At 34.3% G+C, this 25,603-nt stretch overlaps 1 protein-coding gene across 1 annotated transcript; it reads left to right on the top strand.

The window, feature by feature from the left end:
• Positions 1–24,037, top strand: LOC108371208 (protein scylla-like). Its single transcript, XM_017626714.1, has 4 exons — positions 1–229; positions 20,111–20,960; positions 21,417–21,527; positions 23,361–24,037. Exons 1-4 carry the CDS (start codon positions 160–162, stop codon positions 23,437–23,439), a joined length of 1,110 nt encoding a protein of 369 aa, XP_017482203.1. The 5' UTR covers positions 1–159; the 3' UTR covers positions 23,440–24,037.
• The last annotated feature ends 1,566 nt before the right edge of the window (positions 24,038–25,603 follow it).

Here is a 25,603-nt window from a genome sequence, read left to right as displayed (position 1 = left end):
TTGACACTGGCAGCGGCAGAGCGTGGACGCGAGTGCGAGTGTGAGTGTGAGCCTGACGGTGATTTCGAAGCACAATTCGAACTAGATGCCGAGCTGGTGGATCGTCACGCCAACGATTTGATCCACATCGATCAAGTCTTCGAGGAGCTGCGCCAGAAAATGGAAGTGCTCTCAGTACAAAATCAATATCAGGGACAATTCGGTGTCATCGGTTCAAGTAAAGTTAAAGGTGAGTTAATGGGCTTTTTTTCTTAAGGTTTATATATGTATATTAAACATTTAATGTTGATTTGTTAATTGCTAAACAGTTTTTGCGAGTGTTTGTGCGTTCGTAGTTTCTACAACTGTATGCACATACTTACATAGAGGTGTGTTTCTTTTTCATATTTAAACCTAGACTGAGAAATTTTCACATTTTACGTAAAAATAAATCGCAAAATGGAATAAATGGATTCATACGATTTTTCTGAATTGGCAGCGAATCTTTACAAAAAGTATAACCTTTCAACTCTTTCCTTTGTATTGTGTGCACTCAAAGACTTTTCTACTTTAGAAATTTCCAGGCATTTATTAACCCATTTCGTTTATGTGTAGAGTTCGTAAGCACTACTTGGTTGCCTCAGTATCACAAAGAATTAATTAAAAAGCAAAATATCCGTAAATTAAAAATATTCACANGTGTGTTTCTTTTTCATATTTAAACGTAGACTGAGAAATTTTCACATTTTACGGAAAAAGAAATCGTAAAATGGAAAAAATGGATACATACGATTTTTCTGAATTGGCAGCGAATCTTTACAAAAAATATAACCTTTCAACTCTTTCTTTTGTATTGTGTGCACTCAAAGACTTTTCTACTTTAGAAATTTACGTGCATTTATTAACCCATTCCGTTTACGTGTAGAGTCCGTAAGCACTACTTGGTTGCCTCAGTATGACAAAGAATTAATTAAAAAGCAAAATATCCGTAAATTAAAAATATTCACAGAAAATTTATGGAAATATTTTGAGAATCATAATTTTGTTTATGTCGATTTTTTCGTCATTCGAAACAATGGCGGGTGTTTTGAGGAAGCTTCTTATTAAAATATTTCTGCGTTTAAAAGTAAATCATTTGGTAAATTTTAAAGCTGGAAAGTTTGTTGTACTCCAGGTTCAATTTTAGGGATTTTGCGGTAGATATTTAAAAAAATTAAATTTTAATATCTGCGAGTAACTTTATTTATTCTGTAAAAATTCGATACCATTTTGCTATCGATTAAAATTTTTCGAAGTTAAAATGTTAGAATTTCCGAGACTTTTGAATTTTTTGAAGCTTTTTGCAATATTAGTNCATTTGGTAAATTTTAAAGCTGGAAAGTTTGTTATACTCCAGATTCAATTTTAGGGATTTTGCGGTAGATATTTGAAAAAATTAAGTATTAATATCTGCGAGTAACTATATTTATTCTGTAAAAATTCAATACCATTTTGCTATTGGTTAAAATTTTTCGAAGTTAAAATTTTAGAATTTCCGAGACTTTTGAATTTTTTGAAGCTTTTTGCAATATTAGTGTTAATTTTCTTTTAGTTTTATGCGTTCTGGAAAATTACGAACGTATTTTGATACTTATTAAATAGCCACTTCACATCTTTTTATTAAATTTGAAATATATTTCTTAACTTTCAGAGGTTTTCTAAGCTTTTCGCACTGGGGCATAAATAATATTTTTTTTTTTAATTTTCACATTAATAATTTTTTATGAATTTTATCTATTCTAAATAATCCCTTTCAAAAGCCTTTTCCAATGTTTGAAATAAAGCCGGTTAAGACTTTCGAGAGATTCGAAGTATTTTTTTTTACAAGTTTTAGAAAATTTGTTTTTAAACATTTTTATAATCAATAAAGAATCAATTAGATAAAAATTTCAGATTATTTTAAGTTATGCACTTTTTAAATTATTACAAAACTTTGCTTAAAGCTAAAACTCTTTTTTATTTTTCTGAATTTATACATTTTTTGCACGCTACCTTCAGTTCTCACTTCGCTTTATTAACTTAATTAACTACTGTTAGCATTCATTTCTAAATGAGCTTGTTTTTTATTGCGTGTTGTCATCCATTTAAAACAGTATTAATTGTAAGTATATAATTAAATTAACAACTTTTTGCCAAACCATTTGCATTTCTGCTAAAGCCTGGTTTTATATACAAATGTTTTTTTATTTTGAGAACAGAAAATAAAACTGGATTACGAAATAAATTTAATTAGAACTTAATCAATTTACGAGGCAAATTTTTTGTAGATCAATCGAAAATGTTTAACTAAATTCTCAGTTCGTTTGGCCACCAATTTTTATTTCTTGTTCGGTTTTGCATACATTTAACCTGTTTTTAGTTTATATTTGCATACGACTACGTCATTGAAATTATGTAATTCATTAGATACCTATTAGGCTTACGCCGTATTCTCAGTACGTTTTAAATGCTAAAAAATTAGTGCCATTCACTAAGTTTAATATGGAAATGAACTCAATATTTTACTTTCTTAACATGTCTGCGAAGCTATTTTTCAGTTGCCAAATTTAAAATTAAAATTTTTGTCTTTTAATTCCCGCGGCAATCCCGCATTTAGCTGAAGGGCTCTCGAAAATCCTGGAAAACTAACACAACAGTCTAAATTTGTAATAAATACGTATTTTTCGAGTACTTCGAGTTTAAGGAAACCGTAGAACCATTTTTAAGGTCTTTGCCTTAGCTTTCAACTTTCAGCTTTTGGCGACAAAATTCAAGTTTTTTATATAAATGTAAGTTTTTAAGCGTAATTTCAGTATATCTCGCGACTTAAAATTTAAAAAAAAATTTTTTGGAATAAATTTTCATTGCCTTATATAAATTTTATCTTAAAAATGTTCAAACGGATTTACTTAGCAATCTAAAAGGTCCGAAAACCCCAAAAGCCACGAGTATTTGGCGGACTTGTCAAAAATTCAATGGAAAACAACTACAATTATTATTTTTTATTTCTTACGATAATTTATATTAATATATATTTTAATAATAAAATATGTTTGCCCCATTTTGATAGTTTCCGTTTTATCACAAAAAAAAAATAATAATATTTGGACTTTTGCGTTATTTTTTAGTATACAATTTTATAATTAACTGAATAAGTTAAAAATATTTTATTTTGCTCAAACCTGAAATTTAGAAAAATTATATTTGTATATGATATTTTAAGTTGTAAACTAAATTTGACTGCAAAGAATGAAAAAGTTATTTTACGTTATGAAATTATTAAAACAAAAGGATTATGTGTTTTTTAAAGTAACAAAAAAATTAATAATCAAAGGATTTTTTTACCAAATCATTTTGGTTTTTAGTAAAGAATAACTTTCTGAATAGGTAATAATTATAATAATAACACTACATAACTGAAAAAAAAAATTTTAGTAAATCATCTGCGTACAATTTTGCTGAAAAATAAAATTTTAAAAATAAAATTTTTATGCGACATTTTAAGTTGCTAAGTAAATTTTATTGCAACGAATGAAAAAGTAATTTTTCGTTACGGAATTATTAAAAAAGGGCATTATTCTCTAAGATTAAAAAACAAATAAAATCAGTAAAATTGTTTGACTAAACAATTTTTGTGTTTTTTTTGTAAAAAATAACTTTCTGAAACAAATAATTTAAGTCATATGCGAAAAATTTTGCTAAAAACTAAAATTTTAAAAACATAATTTTTATGCGATATTTTAAGTTGTCACATAAATGTTATTGCAAAGAATGAAAAAGTCATTTTTCGTTATAAAATTTAAAAAAGCGTTTTTTTTCTAAAATGAATGAAAAAAAATCTTTGTTTTTTGTAAAAAAATATAAATATAACCCAAACAATTGTTTGACTAGAAAATTTGTATCTTGTATGTATATTATTTTCTAAAAAAAGCTCGCAAACCTTAAATCTACAAAATACGTTACTGGACGAAAATTGGAAATTTGGAATCTCTTTTGGCATTTTAACTTAATTAAATTAAAACATTTAAATGTTCTAACGCTTCTTAATAAGCATGTAAATTTCTATAATTTTCCAATTAAATAACTTACTGTCGCATGATTCAAAAAATCATTACTACAAACGAAAATAAAAGCAGCTAACTCATTTAATCCACTCAAACTTTATTTTTTAATTACATGCGAGGATAATAATGTAATAAGTTTTTCATGAAGTAGCAAGCTGTTTCCATTAATATTATTTTTCGGTTGATTAACAGCAACGCCAAAGCGAAGCACAAGCACACACACAACAATACATACTTCACTATTAAATAATTTAAGTGAGCATATGTATGAACGTATATATGTATATACATATGTGACAAAAGCACATGTGCGTCCGTATGTTTTTCAATCCCGCACTTAAGTAATATACCCATTCCTACATACATACATATGTATGTATGTATGTATCGACTATAAACTCCGTTCTGTCCCCTGAAGTGGTTTAAATGACTCTGCCGGTTTGGCTTTGCCGACAATTTAGCCTGTTTTGCGGGCACTCCCCTTTTGCTTCGCCCGCTGCCATTGTTAGCGGCAACACAAGCTCATATTTTCGCTTTTTAGTTTTATTCAAATTATAGCTCAAATGCTAGTGTGAGTGCATATGCCTTTTTGTTATGACTAAGTATGTATGTATGTACATATGTATGTGTGCGCATACAATAGAGATTTCAAATTTCAGGGTCAAAATGGGATTCAGCTGCGAAGCGCCCATTAAATGAAAATGATATATGACCACCACTTCACACATGACCCTCCTCGCTGCGCTTCACAGCACTGCCTGCTTGCTTTATACATATGTATGTATGTACAAACTACAGCTGCTCTGATTGGCATATGCGACATATGTATGTATGTACATATGTGTATGGAATTGGTAGAACCTTTTTTTCTGGACAATATTCGATTTCTTTGCTTTAGACAGCGCCACGATACATGAAGTTTTATATCTTGCATTTTTTCTGTTCCATTTTTAACCTTTTGTTGTCAGCAGCTAACAAAATTGGTTCGACGCTGCCTTCTTGGGTAACTTTTGGTGAAATTTGAGCACCATTAAAAAATAACGAGAAAAATGGCATACACATACATATGTACATATATTCCCATGCATAAATGTAAAACCATTACTGATTCATTCAAAAATTGCTTACGAAAAACGCTATCAAAAAATCTGCTGCCTAGCTAATTGCTGGCAGAAAATGTTAACTACCAACAAAAACCGTATTTTATTAATTGCTAAGTCTATTAAATTGGCCGCTTAGCAACGGTTTTGGGGAATTCCTTGCGCTCTTTCGCCGAACCTAACAACCAGAACACCCAGCAGACGGCCTCATAACTTTTTCACTGTTTGTTTATAAAATTGTCAATTTAAAACTGTTTCCATGCGTGTAAATCTCAAAGCACAAAATTTCTAAACTAATTACCCTTGAGAAAATAGAATACTTATGTACATACATACATATGTACGTTCACCCAAACAGAGTGAAAAGCTGAGGTGGGGCAAAAAACGCAAGCAACGCAAGCTTTGGGGGTAATGACTTTTGGGAAAAACTTTTCAATCGCATAACTTTCGCACGCATACGCATGCAGGGAAATGTAGAAGAGAAAACACACATACATATACACAAAAAGAAAAATTCAAATGCATTTTGCTGAGTAAAGAAAAAAACTAAGTTTTTTTTATTTTCTTAGCCACTTATCGTGGCCGAGTGTGTAGAATTAAGAAAATTTCCTAATTACTTAAATTCAGTAGCAGCTGCTGAATTTCTGCAAGTACGCAAAATTTCTAGTTAGCTGGAAAACAAGGCGTTGCCCGAGTTTTATTTTTATGAATCAAGGAATCGTGGCTACATTTCAAGTATTTTTAGGAATTCTAATATTTGTTAAACGTGATCACAAAATAAACAAAAATGTATGATAATTAAAATACTTAATAATAAACTTAGGCAAATATCTGGCGCCTTCCTGGCAAATGTTATTAGGTGATATCGTACAAAGTGCAATAAGTTTAATCGCCTTTGTTTTCAGATCGTTTTTCTTAGAAGAGTTCTGCAATATTTAAATATTTAAAATTAGAATACTTTTTTGATTGAAAATATTTTCTAGAATTTCAAAAGAGAATTGTTTTTAATACCCTTAAACTCGAAGACGGATACTAAAAACTTGAAGGTGTATTTTATAAAAACTTTGAAAATTTATCTGAAGATTTTAGACAGTTAAAACATCCCAGAGTGCCCAGAATGCCCAAAGTGGCTTGCTAAAATCAAGGGTNTAAGGTGTATTTTATAAAAACTTTGAAAATTTATCTGAAGATTTTAGACAGTTAAAACATCCCAGAATGCCCAAAGTGGCTTGCTAAAATCAAGGGTGTTCAACATATCAAGGTGCCCCATAACCCATTTTCAGATAACCCAATCAGATGGCCCTCAGACCCTCGCTCAGCTATTAAGCAGGTTTATATTTTTAATAAGTTCAGCCATATTTTTATAGACCTTACTCAGGTTGAATTCACTTTTGAGGTTTCATGGTCCTACTTACTGCGTTAGAGTATCAATCTTCAAAGGACTCAGATACCCGATATCAGTATGAATCATCGCCAATATAACTATCTTCGTTTAGTTCTTGAAAAGAACTTTCATCGGCACCGTTACAGTTCCTGTAATACGAATCCATGCGTACCTCTGAATCCTACAGTAAGTGATATTAAGCAATACGATCAACTGCCACGCCTTCAACTTTGAGAGGCTATGCTTGAATCGCTTTAAGATTACCTTCTACTCTTTTGTGCTGAACAGACAACCTGTAGACGTCTGACAACATTTTTCTCTGCTCCATCAGCTTACTTATTTTTTGTCAGGTTCAACGATTAACGTTGTGAGGGGCCCTGCGTCGGTCTGGGTGTTTCTCTACTCCTTATCTATGAGAATTTTTCTCCTACTTATCGAGAGAAGCTTTTCCGGTTTTTTTAGATTCCACTCTCCCCATAGGAGTCCGAATGCTGTAAAGTAACTCTAGTGTTTCAATCTCTTCTTTGACATGAATTACCGCTTAATATTGATAGATATCTCCTGACTTAAGAGCACATCGCTTAAGAGAATATTACTACAGCTCCATTGTTACCTAGTACATATATCAGAGGCGATGCAAAGAGAAGTAAGGTATTACCTTCCTGAGACTTCCATTGTCGATTAGATTACTAAATAATGAACTCTTCAATAAAAAGCCGTAATGTTAAAATATTATACTTGGTTAACTTTCCACAAACTCTCCGTCTGAGAGAACCGAGAAATTGTTAAGATAATATAACATTCTGTCATCAGCTTTCTTGCAGTGTATAAACCCATTGTGGCTGTGCGATTTCACGAGGCAGTTTTATCGCCAAAAATGCGCAATGAAAGAGCGGAACTCTGTCGTCTTATGTTGTGTGTAGTTCAAGCCACACATGAGTTATTTAGTTTCACAGAAATGTTTTTCTCACACACAAAATAAATACTTAATATTTGTTCCAGCTCAAAAATTTTTTCATTTGTAACCATGATAAAAACATAGTAAGGTAGAACCGTTCTCTCAATTTGTCGGCCATGATTTTTTTTTTGAAGTTTNCTGTCATCAGCTTTCTTGCAGTGTGGCTGTGCGATTTCACGAGGCAGTTTTATCGGCAAAAATGCGCAATGAAAGGGCGGAACTCTGTCGTCTTATGTTGTGTGTAGTTCAAGCCACACATGAGTTATTTAGTTTCACAGAAATGTTTTTCTCACACACAAAATAAATACTTAATATTTGTTCCAGCTCAAAAATGTTTTCATTTGTAACATCGATCTCTCACAGCTCGTATGTAGTACTCACAAATAGTGTTGCCGTTTTAGCCCTTTGGTGACTAGATTTAGCTACTTTTTTTGGCCACATATATTTAAAATAGCCCCTTTGGAAAATTTACTTATACTTGGCATGAAAAAGTTGTATATGCTTAATTTGATCTAATTTTTTTTCATTTATGTAAGAGATGATTTTTTTAACTAAGAAAGACCGATATATATATGTACATATATGTATTGTATGTTCCTTACGTTCTTATTTGGGCGGAAATTTCTTGCACTATATGAGTCAAAGCCGTGTTTGTGGAAGATTAAGCTCACGATATTGCAGTTTTGAATTAAAAAAATAAAACAATGTTTAACAAAATGGGAGAAAAGTTATGAAATTTCAGCTCTAATCATTTCGACCTGTCCTCGACCTCATTTGTAAAGAAATAAATATTGTACCAGCATGCTGGTAAGTTATATGTTTCGAGCCTGATGGTACAATCACTTGATGCAGCCAGCAAGCTGGTGTCGTATATTTCCACTTTTATAAAAAAAAAGTTTTTGGTTGGATAAAATATTTGCTTTTTTCCACAATTCGTTGTTTTTCTATACCATTACTTATTGAAAATGTTAGCTTGTATACTTATATATGTATATGTAAGTAAAAAAAATTGGCTACCATTTTTAGCCACAACGACTTTCTTTTAGCCCTTTTTTTAAAGGAATTTGGCTACTAATAAAAATGATTCGATGAGACGATTCTCACGAACTCTTCAGTTAAGAGAAAGAGCAATCCAGTCGCTGCTGAGCTCAAATATGCATTCGTCCAATTGCTCTTTAAGTACACATGTAATTCGCCCGCAAGTATGCAACATTGAGCAGACGGCTTTTTACGAGTGGTTTCATTATAAATGAAACTAAATGAAATTACTAAATGGCAATTGTCTGCAAGTCTCAGCCGACTTATATAAGAAAAAAAAAAACTTTAAAAAGACGGATTTGTGGGCATATGTCTTCATTCAAACACAAATATCTTAAAAACCGAAACAAGAATTTTAATCGGGCAATTTATCTATAGAGAGGCGGTTGGTTTGAAAATGTGTTCACTTTCACCATATTTTTCTTGGCCATATTGAGCACTTTTCCCAAAAAATGTATGTAATAAAATTGTTGTATTTTATGTAGCCCACTGATAGTCTTTCCAGTGCTAAGTTGCTTTAATCGTCTAGGAAATTTTATGTATCCCAATTTGTACTATAAAGGTCTGCTTTTAAACCTTGGAGATTTTCTTGACTAGGCTAATAAAAATTCGATATTTTCTTTATTTTTTTTAATTAAATGAAATCAAGTTTTAAATCGAATTCAACGCGGATTTAGTAAGCAAAGTAACAAATTTTTTTTTCTAAAATTAGGATTTTGCATTACTCAAACCCCCATGCATAGTATAGTCTGTGCATACATATTTTCCTACTTAATATGAAAATGTATACTCACCATGACTCTACCAATCTGCTAAAATTTTCGATGCTTTCAACTAAACCTATTAAAAATGCAGCAAACTTGTCTCTGGAGATACTCGTTTATAAATGAAATACCTTAAAAAATATAAATTTGTGGCTTTCAAACTTTATTGCAAATACGCTTTTTGGTTTCCATACAAACTTCGGTACACAGCCATATGCGCTCCAAAAAGGTATTGTAATAACTCTCGCAAATATACAGCACATGCCACACTGGAAAACTGACAAACTGAATGAATTTTAAAATTTAATCAACCACACCTCCAACAACCAAAAATGTAAGAAAAACACACAAAACTCACCAAAAAGCTAAATCAAAAATGCAGAATTGTTAAGCTTCAAGTTGAGTGTGCATTTAACGTGATACATGCATACATATGTATATGTATATGTGTGAGTGAGTGGGTGTGTGTGACACTCCATTAGATTATAGAGCCAACTACTGTGGCGGCCTTTTGTGGCACTCACTTGTTTGCGAAATCCACACTGGCACCGGCAGCAGCACCGCCACCAGCAGCGAACGTCCGTTGCGTCAGTTGTTGCCTTGTGTGTTGCTGCCAGCTTTTACACCGCAATCGTGTCGTATGCGCGCCGGAGCCGGTATTATAAAGTCGGTGGCCAAGCAAGTATGACATGACGCTCCAGGGATTATGCAACTTCCTGTTAATCCTGTCACTTGGGCGAGCTCGAGACAGATGTATGCCTGTGTGTGTGTGTGTGTTTGCCTAGTTCTACACACCTAAATTCTGGAGTCGAGTCTCGAGTGCACACAAAAGGCAACTTTTATGAAAACGAGCGACAAAGAAAAAAGCTTAAAGAAAAATATAAAATGAAATGAAATGGTAAAATCAAAAAGACAAACTGGGAGCGCAGAAAGGCTGAGAATCGCTCAGCCGAAAGCCAACACACCCACTACCGCAGCCAGCATTCATGTAGAGCAAGTTGTGTGTAGAAAAAGCTGCTGGCAATTGAAAACGATACCGAAAGGCTAAAAGGCTGAATGAAGCGCGATTCAGCGGGGGAGCGGAGGGGGAAGAAAGTGGGTGGTTTGAATGGCTGGCAAGGATAGAAACTGAGGAGGCTGTGTGTGTGTGTAGACTTTCGGTCGATGTGGAAGCCATTTTTGCGACACAGTCAGCAGTCACAATTGAGGCAGTCAGCTCAAGCTGAGAAGCGCTTCGACGTGCAGCTGTTTCGTTTGTGGTAGAGCTGGAAAACTATCGATGGTCGTGGCCTTCGATAGTTTCGATATTAGATAGTCCCAACCGTCGATAGTGTCGATATTATCGGAAATATCGCAACTATCAATAGTTTGAATTAAAAAAGACCAAAAATTAAACATAACAACTTTTGTTGAAAATGAGATCAGAATTACTAAAATACGTCGATATATTTTGTTAGGGAACAAAAGTTTATCAACACTTTTTCGCTTCAAGCAGCATCTTTATGTATGTATGTATGTGTGAGTGAAAACTATCGATAGTGCTTAAAAAACCATCAATGTTTTCGATAGTCAAAAACCCTCGATACTATCGATAGTGCCATCGATAGTTTCCCAGCTCTAGTGTGTGACACTTCAGCTCACTTGGCGGGCGGCTGCCAGCAAGCCAGCAAATTACGGTTCATCATCGCCATGGCTGGATGGTTTGCTGCTCTCAACTGATCGCTCCTGCTGAAAGTAATATCTATGCTCGTTGTATGTAAGTATATGTGTATGTGTGTATATTAGGGTGACCCTTGAAAATAAAACGAACGATTTTTTTAGTCTCACCCCCTCAATTGGTAATACCCCGGTCACATATATCACATATAAATTTTAGTCCCAATTGGAGACGGTTAAGGCGTGTCGCAAAGCGGTCAAAGGCCAGATGCCTCTATGGGCCCAAAAAATTAAAAATAGTTTTTATTATTTTTTTATTTATTTAATACCCAAAATCGATACTACTAAAGTTAAAGATATCACTTATAAATTTTGGTCCCGACTGGAGTCGGTTAAGACGTCTTCATAGGGTAATCTGAACTTTGACCATGTATGCATGAAGACCCATTGGGTACGCTACCAGTTGAGAACCAGAACATTACCAGTTGGTTTTGCTGCTATCTTTTTTCCTTACTAGCAGTTTATATTGTAACATGGAGATATCCTACGAAATGGCAATTCCAACGTGATAGCCGATATTAGCTTTGGATTTGACCATTCAAAGAGAGTTTTCGCTAATACCATAACACAAAAGTTATCTATCGAACTGCTGTGCCGCCGCTACAGCTTGTACCGGTTGATAAACTACTAGAACTTTACTCACTGGTTTGGCTTTTCACTGCAGTCAAGAGTGCAAAGTGCGACGGCCGCTTAACTGCAGCGTACACACGCACACACACTAAAAGGCATATAACGACACCATCGCCCGCATTCGAAGTTGGCCGCTTCGTCGAGCCATACTTGTGTATCTTCACATTGGCGCTGCTAGCAGCCGGCTGCCGTTCTCAGCTCAAATCATATACATATCAGCCGACCAGTCAGCCCCTAATGGCGCCTCTCGCGGCTGCTCGTCCTCTTTCGTCCGGTTTTTGTGGTTTTGAAAATTGCAGTCAATTTAATTTCATGTCTGACTGCGTTCACGCCAACTTGTTTTTGCCTACCACCATCCTTTTGCTTTTTTCACACCCTTTTAAAAGGCTTCTATTTTCAACTGTTTTTTTTTTGTTGGATTTTTATTTTTTTTATAATTATTATTTGCATATTCGTACACGAGCGCATACTACTACTACTACTGTACTGGGTATGTTGTTACCCGCATAAATTACACACTTTATTGCTGAGTGTACGCATTCAAAAAACAAACAACAGCAAAACAAAAAAGGATGTGTCGTCTGAAGGACATTTGCATGCAAACGTTCACGTGTTCGCTTTGCTTGCACACATCCTTTCTGTACACTTTCGCCCGCTCGTCTACGTCGTTTCGCAATGCTACTCGGTCCCGGCTGTTTTTTGCGTCACTGCTATTGTCGTTGTCCTTAGAGTTCGACGTGCAACCCACCAACCCACTTTGCATTGAAGCGTAGCAGCTGCCGCCCGCCAGCCCGCCAGCCCGCCAACCAGCTGACCCCCAGCTCACCCGGCAGCTCAATTATTGAGTTTTTGTCAAACTTTTCTCGTTCAACACACATTCACGCGCATTTTAAATTGCATATGTTTTTTCATTTGCTTGCGTTGTTTTCTCATTCTTCTTCGCCCCGCCCTTTTTTGTTGCTATTCTGCTTTTAGCTTATATTTTTTTATTGCAGTTTTTCGCGTTGTTGAATTAGCTTTGGAAATTTTGTAATTAAGCTCGCAAGTCGACGCTTTGAACAACACCCACCGCCTCCATCGTCTTCCCCTCAGCCTCAGCGCTGCCACCTAGTCATGGCCAAGTCGAGTCAGTTCTATGCCAAAAAATGGCGAAAAAAATGCGAAAATGCAAACATAGCCTACATATACGGTTATATCAAAAGGCACACCCACCAGTGCTAACATACGTACATACATACATATACATTAGAGCGTGCCAGAAAAAAAGTTCGCCATACACCACTGAGTCTGAATTATTTTTGCAAAGCGATTTGGAAAAAAATAAATAAATAGCCGAACGTAGGAGTCCCTTTTTTAAATCTTCCGGATCATAAAGTTTGTAATATCGTTGTTCATTTCGAGGATGCAATTTTTTTCCAAAGTTCATTGATCTTAAGTACCGTGTTCTAGTACTTAACCATAAGATCTCAGTTCCAACCACCATAACGTATCAGTAAATTAAAGCTTACCAAAAATCATTAAACCTTTGCAAAAGAATTTTACTAATTATTCCAATAAAACAATTTAAAAAAAATTTGTACGGTCTAATGTCTATTGTGAATATAAGCATCTAAATTTGGGTAGACAAAACAAAAGCAAAGTAAAAAATTTTAAAGCTCTCACCCCCTAGGATTGTTCTACAACGAAAGAACATATCCCTCGTTTTTTTTTTTTTTTTGGAAATAAAGAAATATTTGGAGAACACTCAAGGCGCTCAAAGTTTTGCGTGTATGTATGTATTTTGTATGGGGACAAAACATTTTTTCGTTGAAATGGTGTAGAATCAGAATCAGAAAACTCTGGTTCTCTTCAGGAGACTTCCATAATAAGACCTAATTGTTTATTTAACAGTATTCAATATTAACGATAAGTCCCCACATTGCATTTCTGGGGTTTTTGGCGGACCTATAAAATATAGTTATTGGGTATTATTACAGGAAGTATCCTGAAGTGAAACAGAGTTTTCCGATCGAAAAATATTGATTTTCAAGAATCCTATACCATTTCTACAAAAAACTTTTTTTTTACATATAAAATACATGGATAACTTGAGAGGTTTGAGCGACCTCTAAATATTTTCCGATTTCGAAATAAAAATCAGGGGTTTGTTTGTAAAACAATCCTAGGTGAGAGTATTAAAATTCCGACTTCAATTTTTCACGTGGATTTTTGGACCACCGTAATATAAGCACATACATATGCATGTAGTACATAAATGAATCGCATACATAAATGTTTGTAAGTATTTGGCTGTGGCGAATTTTTCGAGTGTTCGCGTGCCTCACTCATTTGTTAGAAGTATTTAGTGTGGCGTGCACGACGCAATCTACACTGGGATGAGTATGAACAATATTTTGCAAAAAAAAAATTATGAAGTAATGAAAATGCTTTATAAAAATATTTCCCGAGAAATTTTACTTTACAATGGAATATATCCAAACCATATATTTTACTCAAAATGCATTTAAAATGTTTATACCCGGGCGCACTTGTGCACAAGGGTACTATGACTTTGTTCACATAACGGTTGTTTGTAACAGGCAAAACGAATCGAGATAAATATAGACAAATGTATACATATATGATCAGAGCGAAAAAAGAAATCGATTAAGCGGTGACTGTCTGTCCGACGATCTGTGCAAACGATAACTCGAAAATGGGCAAAATCGGAAAATAACCCCGCCTACCTCCCATATAACGGTAATTTTTGAGAAATACGAAGACTGTGATATTGTAGTAAATTTGAATTTGGTATTCGCTCCACCAATTACTCCCAAATTTGGCGCAGTTGTTGGGTAATAAAGCTAATGTGCCACTAAATGAAAAAGAATAACATTCATTATAACATGACGATGATTTGCGAAAAAACTAAATTTTTTTAATTAAAAAAAAATTAAAAATTAAAAAAAAAAAATTTAATAACACGTTTTTGTCGAAAATTGTGTCGTGAGATTTGCTCATACATGCATGTCATTCCATTCAGATATTTGAAACATGAAAATTTGCTCCTTTTGGTATTAAAATTTATTTAACTTTTTTAATGAAGTCAGGTACTGGAGTAGGCGATATTTAGAATACGAAATACCTAAGTCAGAAATAAGTTTACAACTTTCAAATTGGCCAGGGAGTGCTTATTTTAAAAAAAAAAAAAACACGTCAATTTCAAAATCTAGAATCTCGAAAATGAATATTTTTCAACTGCGGCTGTGCTAAAAATTTGATATTTTTAAGGTTTTCGAAGCATCCTGCGTGATAAAATTTCCGAAAACTATTTCAAACGTGAATATTTTGTTGCTCAAATTAAAACGAAAAAAATAAATGAAAATATTTGAATAATTTATTGTTAGTGTAATAGGAATAAATTTTATCTAAAAAGCTTTTGAATTTCGATTTTTTATTTGATATGTGTGGACGTGATGCAATAATAGTTTACATATTTCTTTTTGTTATTATGGATTGTTCTAAATTTTTGCCATTCTATTCAACATTTTATTGTTTTTTTTTTCATTTTGCTGTTGTTGTATTTATTGTACCTACTTATAGCTACATACTTATGCACTTTTTCTCACATATCGTCATAATATTTTATTGAAAAATTACTAAGTCCACTTTTTGCGAAAATTCTTATTCCAAGGGTATTAAGTTTTTTTTTTTTANGTATACATATATGATCAGAGCGAAAAAAGAAATCGATTAAGCGGTGACTGTCTGTCCGTCCATCTGTGCAAACGATAACTCGAAAATGGGCAAAATCGGAAAATAACCCCGCCTACCTCCCATATAACGGTAATTTTTGAGAAATACGAAGACTGTGATATTGTAGTAAATTTGAATTTGGTATTCGCTCCACCAATTTCTCCCAAATTTGGCGCAGTTGTTGGGTAATAAAAAATGGACTTAGCAAATTTTCACTCTCAGCTAGCGAGATTTGTCTTACGTACCTTATGAAATGTAAATACTTATGTACTGACATATCTGCATTTGCAATTTTGTATGCACACATGTGTCCTCGTTCAACAAACAATGCTCGCTTATGTCACCCCGTTGGCGCACAGCTGTGGCTAGTCGGACTAACTACTCGCCCCCTGCTTAGCTGTCGCCCTGCCAGCCAGCCACTGCCTGCCAACTCAACTCTTGCGCCACCCCCTGCTGGCATTTATATGCATGCCTCAACCATTTCCCCGGCTCCCCACGGTGCGTTCGCCTTTGCATTTGCCTTTGCCTTAGGACTTTGGCTTTGGCTGCTTGAACGGCTTAGTTATTTCATTTATTATTTAATCCTTTTGCGTTGAACGTGTGTTGGCAATTCAAATAGGAAAAAAAAATAACACAATATTGCAAACAAAGAATTGATTGTAATAACAGCAGCGAGCTAGCAGCAACAATAACTACATACGTACATACATATAACAAGAGCAACAACAAGACAAAAAGAAATGCCGCTGTGTCTGATGAAATTTCACCTTCGCCTTGTGTGTAGAATGAAAAATGTCGCGAAATATGTATATAGATGTTGCTGTCTATCGTGTTTTTTTTTATTTTTATTTATTTATTTTTTCTATGGTCTATAAATTTGTGTCGCTATTTATTGTCATGAATGTGATGAAACCCACAAAGAAAGAAACTCATTGCCACACAGCGTTAGCCAAAGCTCCTAATATGGCGTAATTTTGTCGCTAGCGCTTTTGTTGCTACTCAGAGCCGCTTCTGTTGCTTCCGTTTTCTTGCGTCTCTTTTTTCTTCTTCAACATTAATGCGATTTCTTAACGACTGTTGCTAACGAACGCGTCATTGATGTGCGAACGTTAGTTAGTTGCTGTTGTTGTTGTTAGTTTTTTTTCTTGCTGCTATCCGCTGTCCTTGTTGTATTTGTTGTACATATTTATGTAGATATGTATTATCAGTAGTAATTGTTGCTTACTTAGGCTTATTGCCATTACGATGAACAAACTGCAATGAGCTTAATTGCGGTTATGCTCAAATGAGCGAACACCGACCAAGGCACAGTGAATACTTATGCAAATACAAGAATGCATAAATTTGTATGTGCCAGGGCCGGCCGCAGGATTTTTCTTTAGGGGGGGAGAGGCCGGAGGGTTTTATGTAAAGTCATTCGTAAAAACCATGAATATCATTGTTTTTTTTTTGAGTATTCAGCATGACGTATTTAATTGTGGATATAATTCTGCACAACTCAAAAAAAAGTTATATTCACCGAGGTACAGATAAAAATCCTTTCGCATACCGAGTCAACATTAACATCCAGATTGCGCTAAATATTTAGAAAAGCTAGCCCATTGTTTGCTCGTTCTCTCTCCATGCCTGCACATGCATGATGAATAATTTTGCAAAACTTAACTAAATAGGGGAGCGAAAGGTTTTATGGGCTACATAAAGAAAAATTTCTATAAAAAAACTGAAATCTGAATTTTTGTTAATTTTTAATGGATAATACGCCCAACAAAAAACAAAAAAAAAGAAACAAATGTTAAAGCTGTTTTTCCTAGACTTTTTTGTGCTGATTGCGAATGCTTAAGGTTTTGAAAAAAACGAGGTGTAAGTGTCAAAAAAATCGCGTTTTTTGCAAAATTTTTGAAGCTCTAGCAAAGCAATGAAAGGTGATAGAACCTTCCTGTCTTAAATTAAAGTTGGAACTCTCGACTACTATCTCTGAAAATACCATAACTACACCTTGACTTCTACAAATTGAGACTGACCAGGGTACGCGTGAATTACTATAAAACTAGTAGTGTTCCATCTTTGTCTAGTTCTAAACAACGCTAGAGACAGCTCTATTTACCAAAAGGAATTTTACTGACACTTTTCAACTACATACTCATTTATTAGTCGCCTAAAAACCTGATTATGGCAACATAACTTAACTTAACGGAACGTAGAACTTAGAGAGTCAAAACGAACAGATTTCGACGTGGCATTAAGTTACGTTAAGTTTCGGCTGTTCAACAATAAGCAACAACCATTTAAAAGAATTTTTAAGTGAAAGCCGTAAGTTGCGTCAAGTTGCCATAATCAGACCATAACCCTCGACTATGAGCTATGTGTTTGGTGTCCATATAACCCAGCCAGCAAAGAAGCGTAATTTTTGCCGACAGTGCAGTTTAGCTCAATTTTCCGTATCAGAAGACGCATAGAAAAAACTCCTACAGTTATCATAAATTTTCGTATCCGGAAAACGTTCGAAACATTCGAAAAAGATGATGTCATTTGAAAGCAATAATTGTATATTATTTGCTCAAGCTAGACATTTGAAAACATGCATGCGTAGTCGGCAGTGGATGAGCGTACAGAGAAGTGTGCCGCTATTTGTAAGCTTCCAGAAGTAGTCGGGTCCGAATTGCGTCAGCAACTTCCTCATTTTATTTTATTTCTTTTGAACCATGAAAAAGTATCTGTGAAGTGCAAAACGAAAGCGTATTGAACGAAAAATTCAATCAGAGAAATTTCAGAAAAAAACTGCCGAAAACGTATCCGTTTCACAAACGATTTTCTGTAGTTGTCCGTACATACATACGTTTTTGTCGGAAATGGAATCAGTAAACGGACAAAAATCCGCACATCATCCACTTTTTTGTCCTTTTTCGGATCGGTTTTCGTTTTTTTTGCTGGCTGGGTATTTACGTATGTATGTATGTAATGTATATTCTATCTTCGACGGTCTTCACTTTCAATATTTATTTGTTGGATACAACATGGCGGCTACAACGCCAACATAGGCACATACCATAAATATGTATGTATGTACGTATGTACATATGTAAATGTTAAAGCAAACGAGCAAATGTCACGCAAGCATGTCTCTGGTCTTGGCACGCTACCCAAAAACGGCTGATTTCCAGCTGAGTTGCCAGGTGACTGCGTCTTACCTCTCTAACAAATGCCTTCCACCAGTGTCAATGCAGCAGCACGGCACAAGTGCACACACATATATATCCACAAGCAATTTCATTACATATGCTCTACTTACATACTACAACAAAATTCAGCTGTTTGGCGCAAACAGCTGTTCGTTTATTTTATCGCTGTAACAGCTTGGAGCTCATAGAGTTGCAATTACAGCGCCTGCGCTTTAATGCATACGACTATGCAATGTTAACGCGTTGCATTTACGCTCTCTCTTTTCTCAAATGCCCACTGTTAGTAACAGAAGTAGTATGTGCTTGGAGATATGTACAGCANCTTTTCTCACGTGCCCACTGTTAGTAACAGAAGTAGTATGTGCTTGGAGATATGTACAGCATACAGAATTGTGTTAAAGACCTTCTGGCTCGTGCAGCACACAGTTGCTTGGGCATTCGTTTCACTTTCGCTGATTATCAGCTGTTGAGCGCGCTGTTTTGGTTTTATTTTCTTAACAGCTGTTAGGCGTTTTTATTTACAACTAGGGGATTGTGTTAAGAGGTTGCACTGCTCACACATACTTATCTATGTAAAAAATTTGCTGTTATTGCGACCTTTGGGCGCTCCTCTGTTGTTAGTATTTAGTAACATAACAGCTGTTTCTTATTTACTTGTGGATGGAAAAGTGAATGTTAGAGCATGTAGAGCCCCCAAGCCGGCCGGTGTAGGTTATTCGTATTGGCATTGAACATTTAAGAAGCGAGAAAATTGAAAATTGTTTAGGAGTTTGGGGATTGAAGTGGAGGAGCTGTTGGCAAGTGATCGAATTGCGAAATTTAAAAATCAGTTAATGAAGAGTTACATATGTACATACATATGTATATATCATCACCTGAAATATAAAAAGACGTAACTACCAAAATTTTTTTCGGGCTATTCGAAAAATTTCAAATTGAAAAAAATTCGGTTTCCGATTTTGAAATTAAGAAAAAGCGAATAAACGGTTTTATTTTACATATGCTTATGTTGGTATAAAGTCAGGATCAAAAATTACAACAAAACTGTTAACCGTAAATATACATACATATGTAGCTTTTATTTAGAAAAGAGAAATAAAGGGGTTAGAATCAAAAGGATCGAAAAAAAATGAAAACCATAGTAACAAGAGAGGAAGTGAGATCCAGCACATTTTCGAATGGAAATATAATGCAATCACTCCCTCTCATTAAAATTTCAATTCCATAATGGGCTGGATTTCGAATTCATAACAAATGTAAACCTCATTGGCTAACGAAGGTTCCGTTTTGCTGGAGAATGGCGTAGTTCTCGCATAGAATACTAACCTATTCCACATTCGTTATCGAAGGTGAGACTTGAAAAAATGTTAGGTTTTCAATAATTTTCGAATTGTTAACCAAGCCCAATTTTTATTGGGTTTTTTTATATTTTTAATTTGAATTTTCAATGTATGGAAATACGAGTACATATAAGCTAACTTGTCAATTTCTAAACAAAAATATCTAATATATTCCAAACATTATTGGTCTTTTTCTAAACGATAGACTGGACGAGTCCGTTAACACCACCACCACCACCACCACCACAACATTCATCATCACAACTACAACCAACAAGCAACAGTCTCAGCAGCGACGACAACGTTGCGCATAAACAACGCAACAGCAGGAACCATCGGCGTGGAAGTGCCCATCGGCCAACAGAGGACGAAGAACAGCAGCAGCTGGAGCTGTACACCGAGGACGCAATAGAAGGTGGTGACGTCGTTGACGGCGGCAATTGGTCAGCGCCACAAAAGCCAACACAGCAACAACAACAACAACAACAGCAACACTTTTACTACAATAATCACCATTACGGTGGCACCACCCACCATACTTACAACAACTACCACCAACAACACCAACATCACGCCAACAATTACCACCACTATCAAAAAGAGCAACAATTACAACACAACAACCACCAACTAGCATACACTGAACAACAAAAGCAAGCTGCAGCAAATCAACAAAAATCACAACAAGCTAATTGCGCAACAACAACAATAACTAAACAACAGGCAATGGAGGCCACCTACAACAACAACATGTTCTACTATGAACCACCAGTAGCAGCGGCCATCACCCCAACCGGCACCCCAACATCGGGCAGCTGCTTTGGCAGCGCGACAACCGATGTAGACATAGCCGCCGTCAATGAGCTGGCACACCGGGTGCAAACGGAATTGCGAGACGCCAAGAAGCGCCACTTGGACTGCACCGAAGTCTCGCTGCCATATGATCTCATGCCGCGTATTGCGGCCGAAATAATCAAGGCTTCGGAGCGGGAACCGTGTGGCGTGCGCGGCTGTTCGCTGTACATCGATTTCGAGTGTGAGCCGGGCAATGTGAGGTGAGTGAGTTGGGGGTGAAAAGAGGGGTTATTATTGGGTTATGTGTGGAGAATAGATAGAGAGCTGCTGTAGGGTGCTAAAACGCCTACCGTTTTTTACGTGATTTAGCAATATTTGTTGTGGTTGCTTAAAAATTCAAATTGGTCAGCCTCAGCATTTTATCGGCGAAGTTAGAAATGTATACATACATATGTATGTATGTACGTATATTTTCATATATTTATTTTTTAATATAAAATTTTAATTTTTTTATTTGGTTGTTCACGCGTTAAAAAAAATTATATGTATATATTTTTTTTTTAATTTTTTATATACATGTATGTATTCTCATTTTCGCCTTAGGCATTATTCGCGGGTTACAGACTTTTTTAAAAATTTGTTCCAATATTTTTTTCATATGTACTATGTATGTATTTCGCAAGTTCACCACTCACTGTCTTTTTTCTTTCTTTCAGACGCATTGCCTCTTTCAAAGTGGATGACTGCACAGTCTCCACCTTTGAACTGTATCTCACACTCAAGCAAGACAAGAGCGGCTGGACATCGCTATTGCCACAATTTATCAAGTATGTAATGAACCATATCATCCATCGTCTGCACTACAAAGCGCCCTAAGTTAAAAGTAAAAAAAAAATCAATATTTCTATACCATTTTGCTGAAACAACTGAAGTGGGTTTAGAAAGTTTTACCACGCATTAAAAAATAATAGGTTTCTGTCCATTTTACACTACACGTATGGCTAGGTATTCGTTAAAATATTGTTGCGGAACCCAATGAAATATTACTTTAATGTCAAGAAGGCCTTTGTATACAATTTTTATCAACTTTTAAGATTCTTCTGAAAAAAATATATTCTTAGTGCGTTTTGTTGTGATGATGATAAACATACATAGGTTTGCCTGAAAATATAAATTGTATATACATAGTGATAGAACGATACGAGTACCGAGTACAGAATATCGATACTTTTCATGAGTACTGAGTAGTATCGCCAACTCGATACTTTTTGACAAGTACTGAGTAAGTATCGCGAATACCAAAAAATATCAAAGTTTTAAGTACTTTTTTTAAGTAAAAATAATAATTAAATTCATATAAAAAATTTCGTTATTTCAATTACAAAATGTTTGAAAATTACACAATAAACAATGTGGCGAACGTTTGAAAATTATCTTCGATATCCAATATGAATTTCGTCAAAAGGAACATAAAGCTTTAAAAATGTCTTAGCAAAAAAAAAAACTAGAAAAACGGCTTGAAATGTTTGAACTAACATATAGGTACTCCCATAATAAAAAATAATACATATTTTGTTCTCATGGGCTACTGGTAATCGGTACAACTATGAAATTTTTACACACCGTACAAGAAGGGGTAGCGGTCATTTCCACATTGGGCTTGGTTAAAAATTCTTAAATAATTGGATAACGAATCTCATCCTTCACCTTCTATAAAGAATGAGAACGACACAATAACCATTATCCAGCATATCAGATCCTCCGTTAACGAATGTATTCTACCCTCGTTGTTTATTCGGAATCCAACCTATTCTTTTATGAAAGAGAGATTCTATTTCCTTTAGAGAATGGTCTTCATTTAAAAAGTAAATTGGTTTATAAATAAACGCGTTAAATATTATAGCAAATTTTCTGGTAAAAATGTATAGCTCTTTGCTATAAACGATTACTGTACACTTGTAGCAGTAAACTTACTGCAAGTTTATTTCACAAAATTATTGTTGAAGTGCTTTTATACTACTATTTAAAGCAGTTTCCATTTAATTTACAAATCAGATTTTTCGCGTTTGATATAAGAATAGTTGAAAGTGCGAATATTATCGATACTTTTCTCCAAATATGAGTACTGCCATCGATTCTTCTTTAAAGTATTCTATATGAGTACTAGTACCGATACTTTTCTAAAAAGTTCTATCATTATATATACATACATGGATTTTAATCATTTAAGACTAGGCAATTATTTTTGGTAATTTAAAATTTGACATATATATATTTTTTTTTTAATTTAAATCGGGACATATTAGTTTTGGTAATTTAACACTGGACACATTTAATTTTTGGACATAATTTCATGAAATAATTTCATTTAAATACTGGACAAAAATTTTTGGCGAATAAAAACTGGATATCATTTATTTTATAATTTAGAGTTTGAACATTATTTAAAACTGAATATACTACATACATAATTTTCTAATAATTTAAATATTTGTCATAAAATGGTACTCAAAAACTGAACATGATTTCTTAATAATTTAAAAACTATACATAAATTTTTATTAATTTCAATTTGGACATAATTTTTTGATCGCCCATCAAACATTAATATATATGCATTGAAAATTCAACTAAACTAAAGTTTTTCACACTTTTTGCAGAAATCTAACACGCAGCAATACCATTTTGATAAGCCCCGATTTCACGCTGACCAAGAACAAGCTGTACTCCTGCGATTAGTGCACTTAAATAAGTTCCGGCTATGCGATTGCGAGAAGAGAGATTTTTTAAATAAACATAACCTACCCAGAGATCTCATTTAATCTCCTTCACACAATCACAAAGAAAGCATAATAACTGCAAAAGAAGAAAAAGAAGAAAAACAAAATTAAACGAAGGGCATCCGAATTTGGTCAATTGCAAATAAGTTCGAGTGTTGAATAGACAACTAATGGACTACTCACATAGTTTTCTTTCAATAAATATTAAACAAATGGGCGTGGCTTTAACTACATACATACATACATACTTACATAAATATATACAACATCAAAGAATGAAGATGAAGAACAACCACAATTACTACAACAAAACCAGGAACAACGCATAACGAGAATACTTTACTTTCTCAACAATCCCTCCGAATTTCATTATTTTTACTGGACACCACAAACAAACAACAACAACAACAAAAAAGTCGAATGAGGCAATAAAAATAATAAACGAAGTAATGTGAGGTACTTGCAGCTAAACGAAACAGCTTGGGGAAAGAGCTGGAGATTTCGCATTGGGTAGAATCGGATCGGATTGGATTAACCACAGCTATAAGCCCTAAAAATAAAAATGGAACTCAACATTTACGTTTTCGAAAATGGTAAAATAACAGCAAAATACCAGCAAAGCAGTTTCGAATCATAAACATACAAAAACAACAACAACCACAACAACAATATGCAATAATCAAAAATTTAATCGCAACAAACAGCAAATGTAATAGCAGCAAAAACTAAAAATTATTTAAAGTTCAAAACAACAACTACAGCATCAACAGTTACCGGCAAACTTAAATTGGTTTGACAAGCGGGAAGCGAGACTAACCGAGCGGGTCGGGACGTACGCGTGCACGCTCGTTCAAGCTGAGGCACCAAAAGGAAGTCAAATTAGTGTTAACTCCTTTTTTTTGGATAACTGCATTCGTTAAATAAGTAGAAGAATAGAAGAAAAATACAACATTTGTAATTTATAAAATTAACTATTAACAAAAACAACAAAAGTAGCATCTTATAGCGGACGCCTATGCTAACGTCCAGCACCAATGTATTTATGGTAGTATTATGAGAACAACAACAACAACAACAACAACAACAACAACAAACAAATAACCAAACCAGCTAGCAAGCAAAGCTGAAAAAAACAAACTTTAACTTATTTCCTTTTTCTATGCAATGAAAACATTTAATGGCGATTTTTTCATAAATCTACAAAACAAAAAAAAAACATACAAACATAATAATTTATGAAAAAATCAAAAAAGGTAAAAAAAACTTTTAAAACTTTAAGATAATGCGATGCAAAAAACGCAAAAACAAACAAAGTCGATGTGATATTAATTAATGATAACTAAATAATTGATAGTAAGAGAGAAACAAATTAATATTAAATTTAAAATTAAAATTAAAACATAAAAAGTATTGGTAAAAAAAAAAACATAAATATCAGCACAGTTTTTCTTATTTTGCAAATCGATAAGAAGCAAAAGTTTATTTAATTTTCAAAATTTTGTTATTTTAACTTTTCTTTTCAAAAATTGTTTAAAAAAAATTCTAAAAACACATAAAACAGGAATTGAGTAAAGAAATATGTGAGTACTGGAAGCATATATGTAATAATCCTATATTGGCAGTATTTGTAAATAGTACCGTCCGAAAACACTACAGTACAGATATATCAATAAACACGTACGAAAGAAAAAGAACACGAACGTTTATAAATAAACATGTACACAACATATATGTACATGTATGTAGATATACATGGAGAAATTAGCTTACTGCCAATATAGAGGTATTACATATATGGCTGGAAGTGAGTATGTAGCTGAGTAGTTGCGGCAGCAGGCAATACAAAAAAAAAAAACGTAGTAGACTGCGGAAGAGATGAAGCAAACGGCCAAAAGTCAACCAGCAGCAGGAGGAGGACTTGAGCGGGTAGCAGCAACAAAAACAAACACTATCACGAAAGTAACTATATATATGTGATCACAAAGCTGTCGTGAAAGGAGCAGCTGTGAGGCAGATTTTGATCATCCGAAAAATATTGAGGTGATTATTACTTTTGGTAAATCAAAGCCGCGTTGAAAGTAATAGCATTTAGAATTTCTTGAGTACTTTGTGTGCCGATTGAT

The sequence above is a fragment of the Rhagoletis zephyria genome, unplaced genomic scaffold (genome assembly GCF_001687245.7).
Source record: "Rhagoletis zephyria isolate East Lansing unplaced genomic scaffold, Rhagoletis_zephyria_1.1 Rzeph_scaffold_04783, whole genome shotgun sequence".
Taxonomy (NCBI): domain Eukaryota; kingdom Metazoa; phylum Arthropoda; class Insecta; order Diptera; family Tephritidae; genus Rhagoletis; species Rhagoletis zephyria.
Note: the sequence above shows the minus strand (reverse complement) of the source record. Positions and strands in the feature narration are given on the sequence as shown.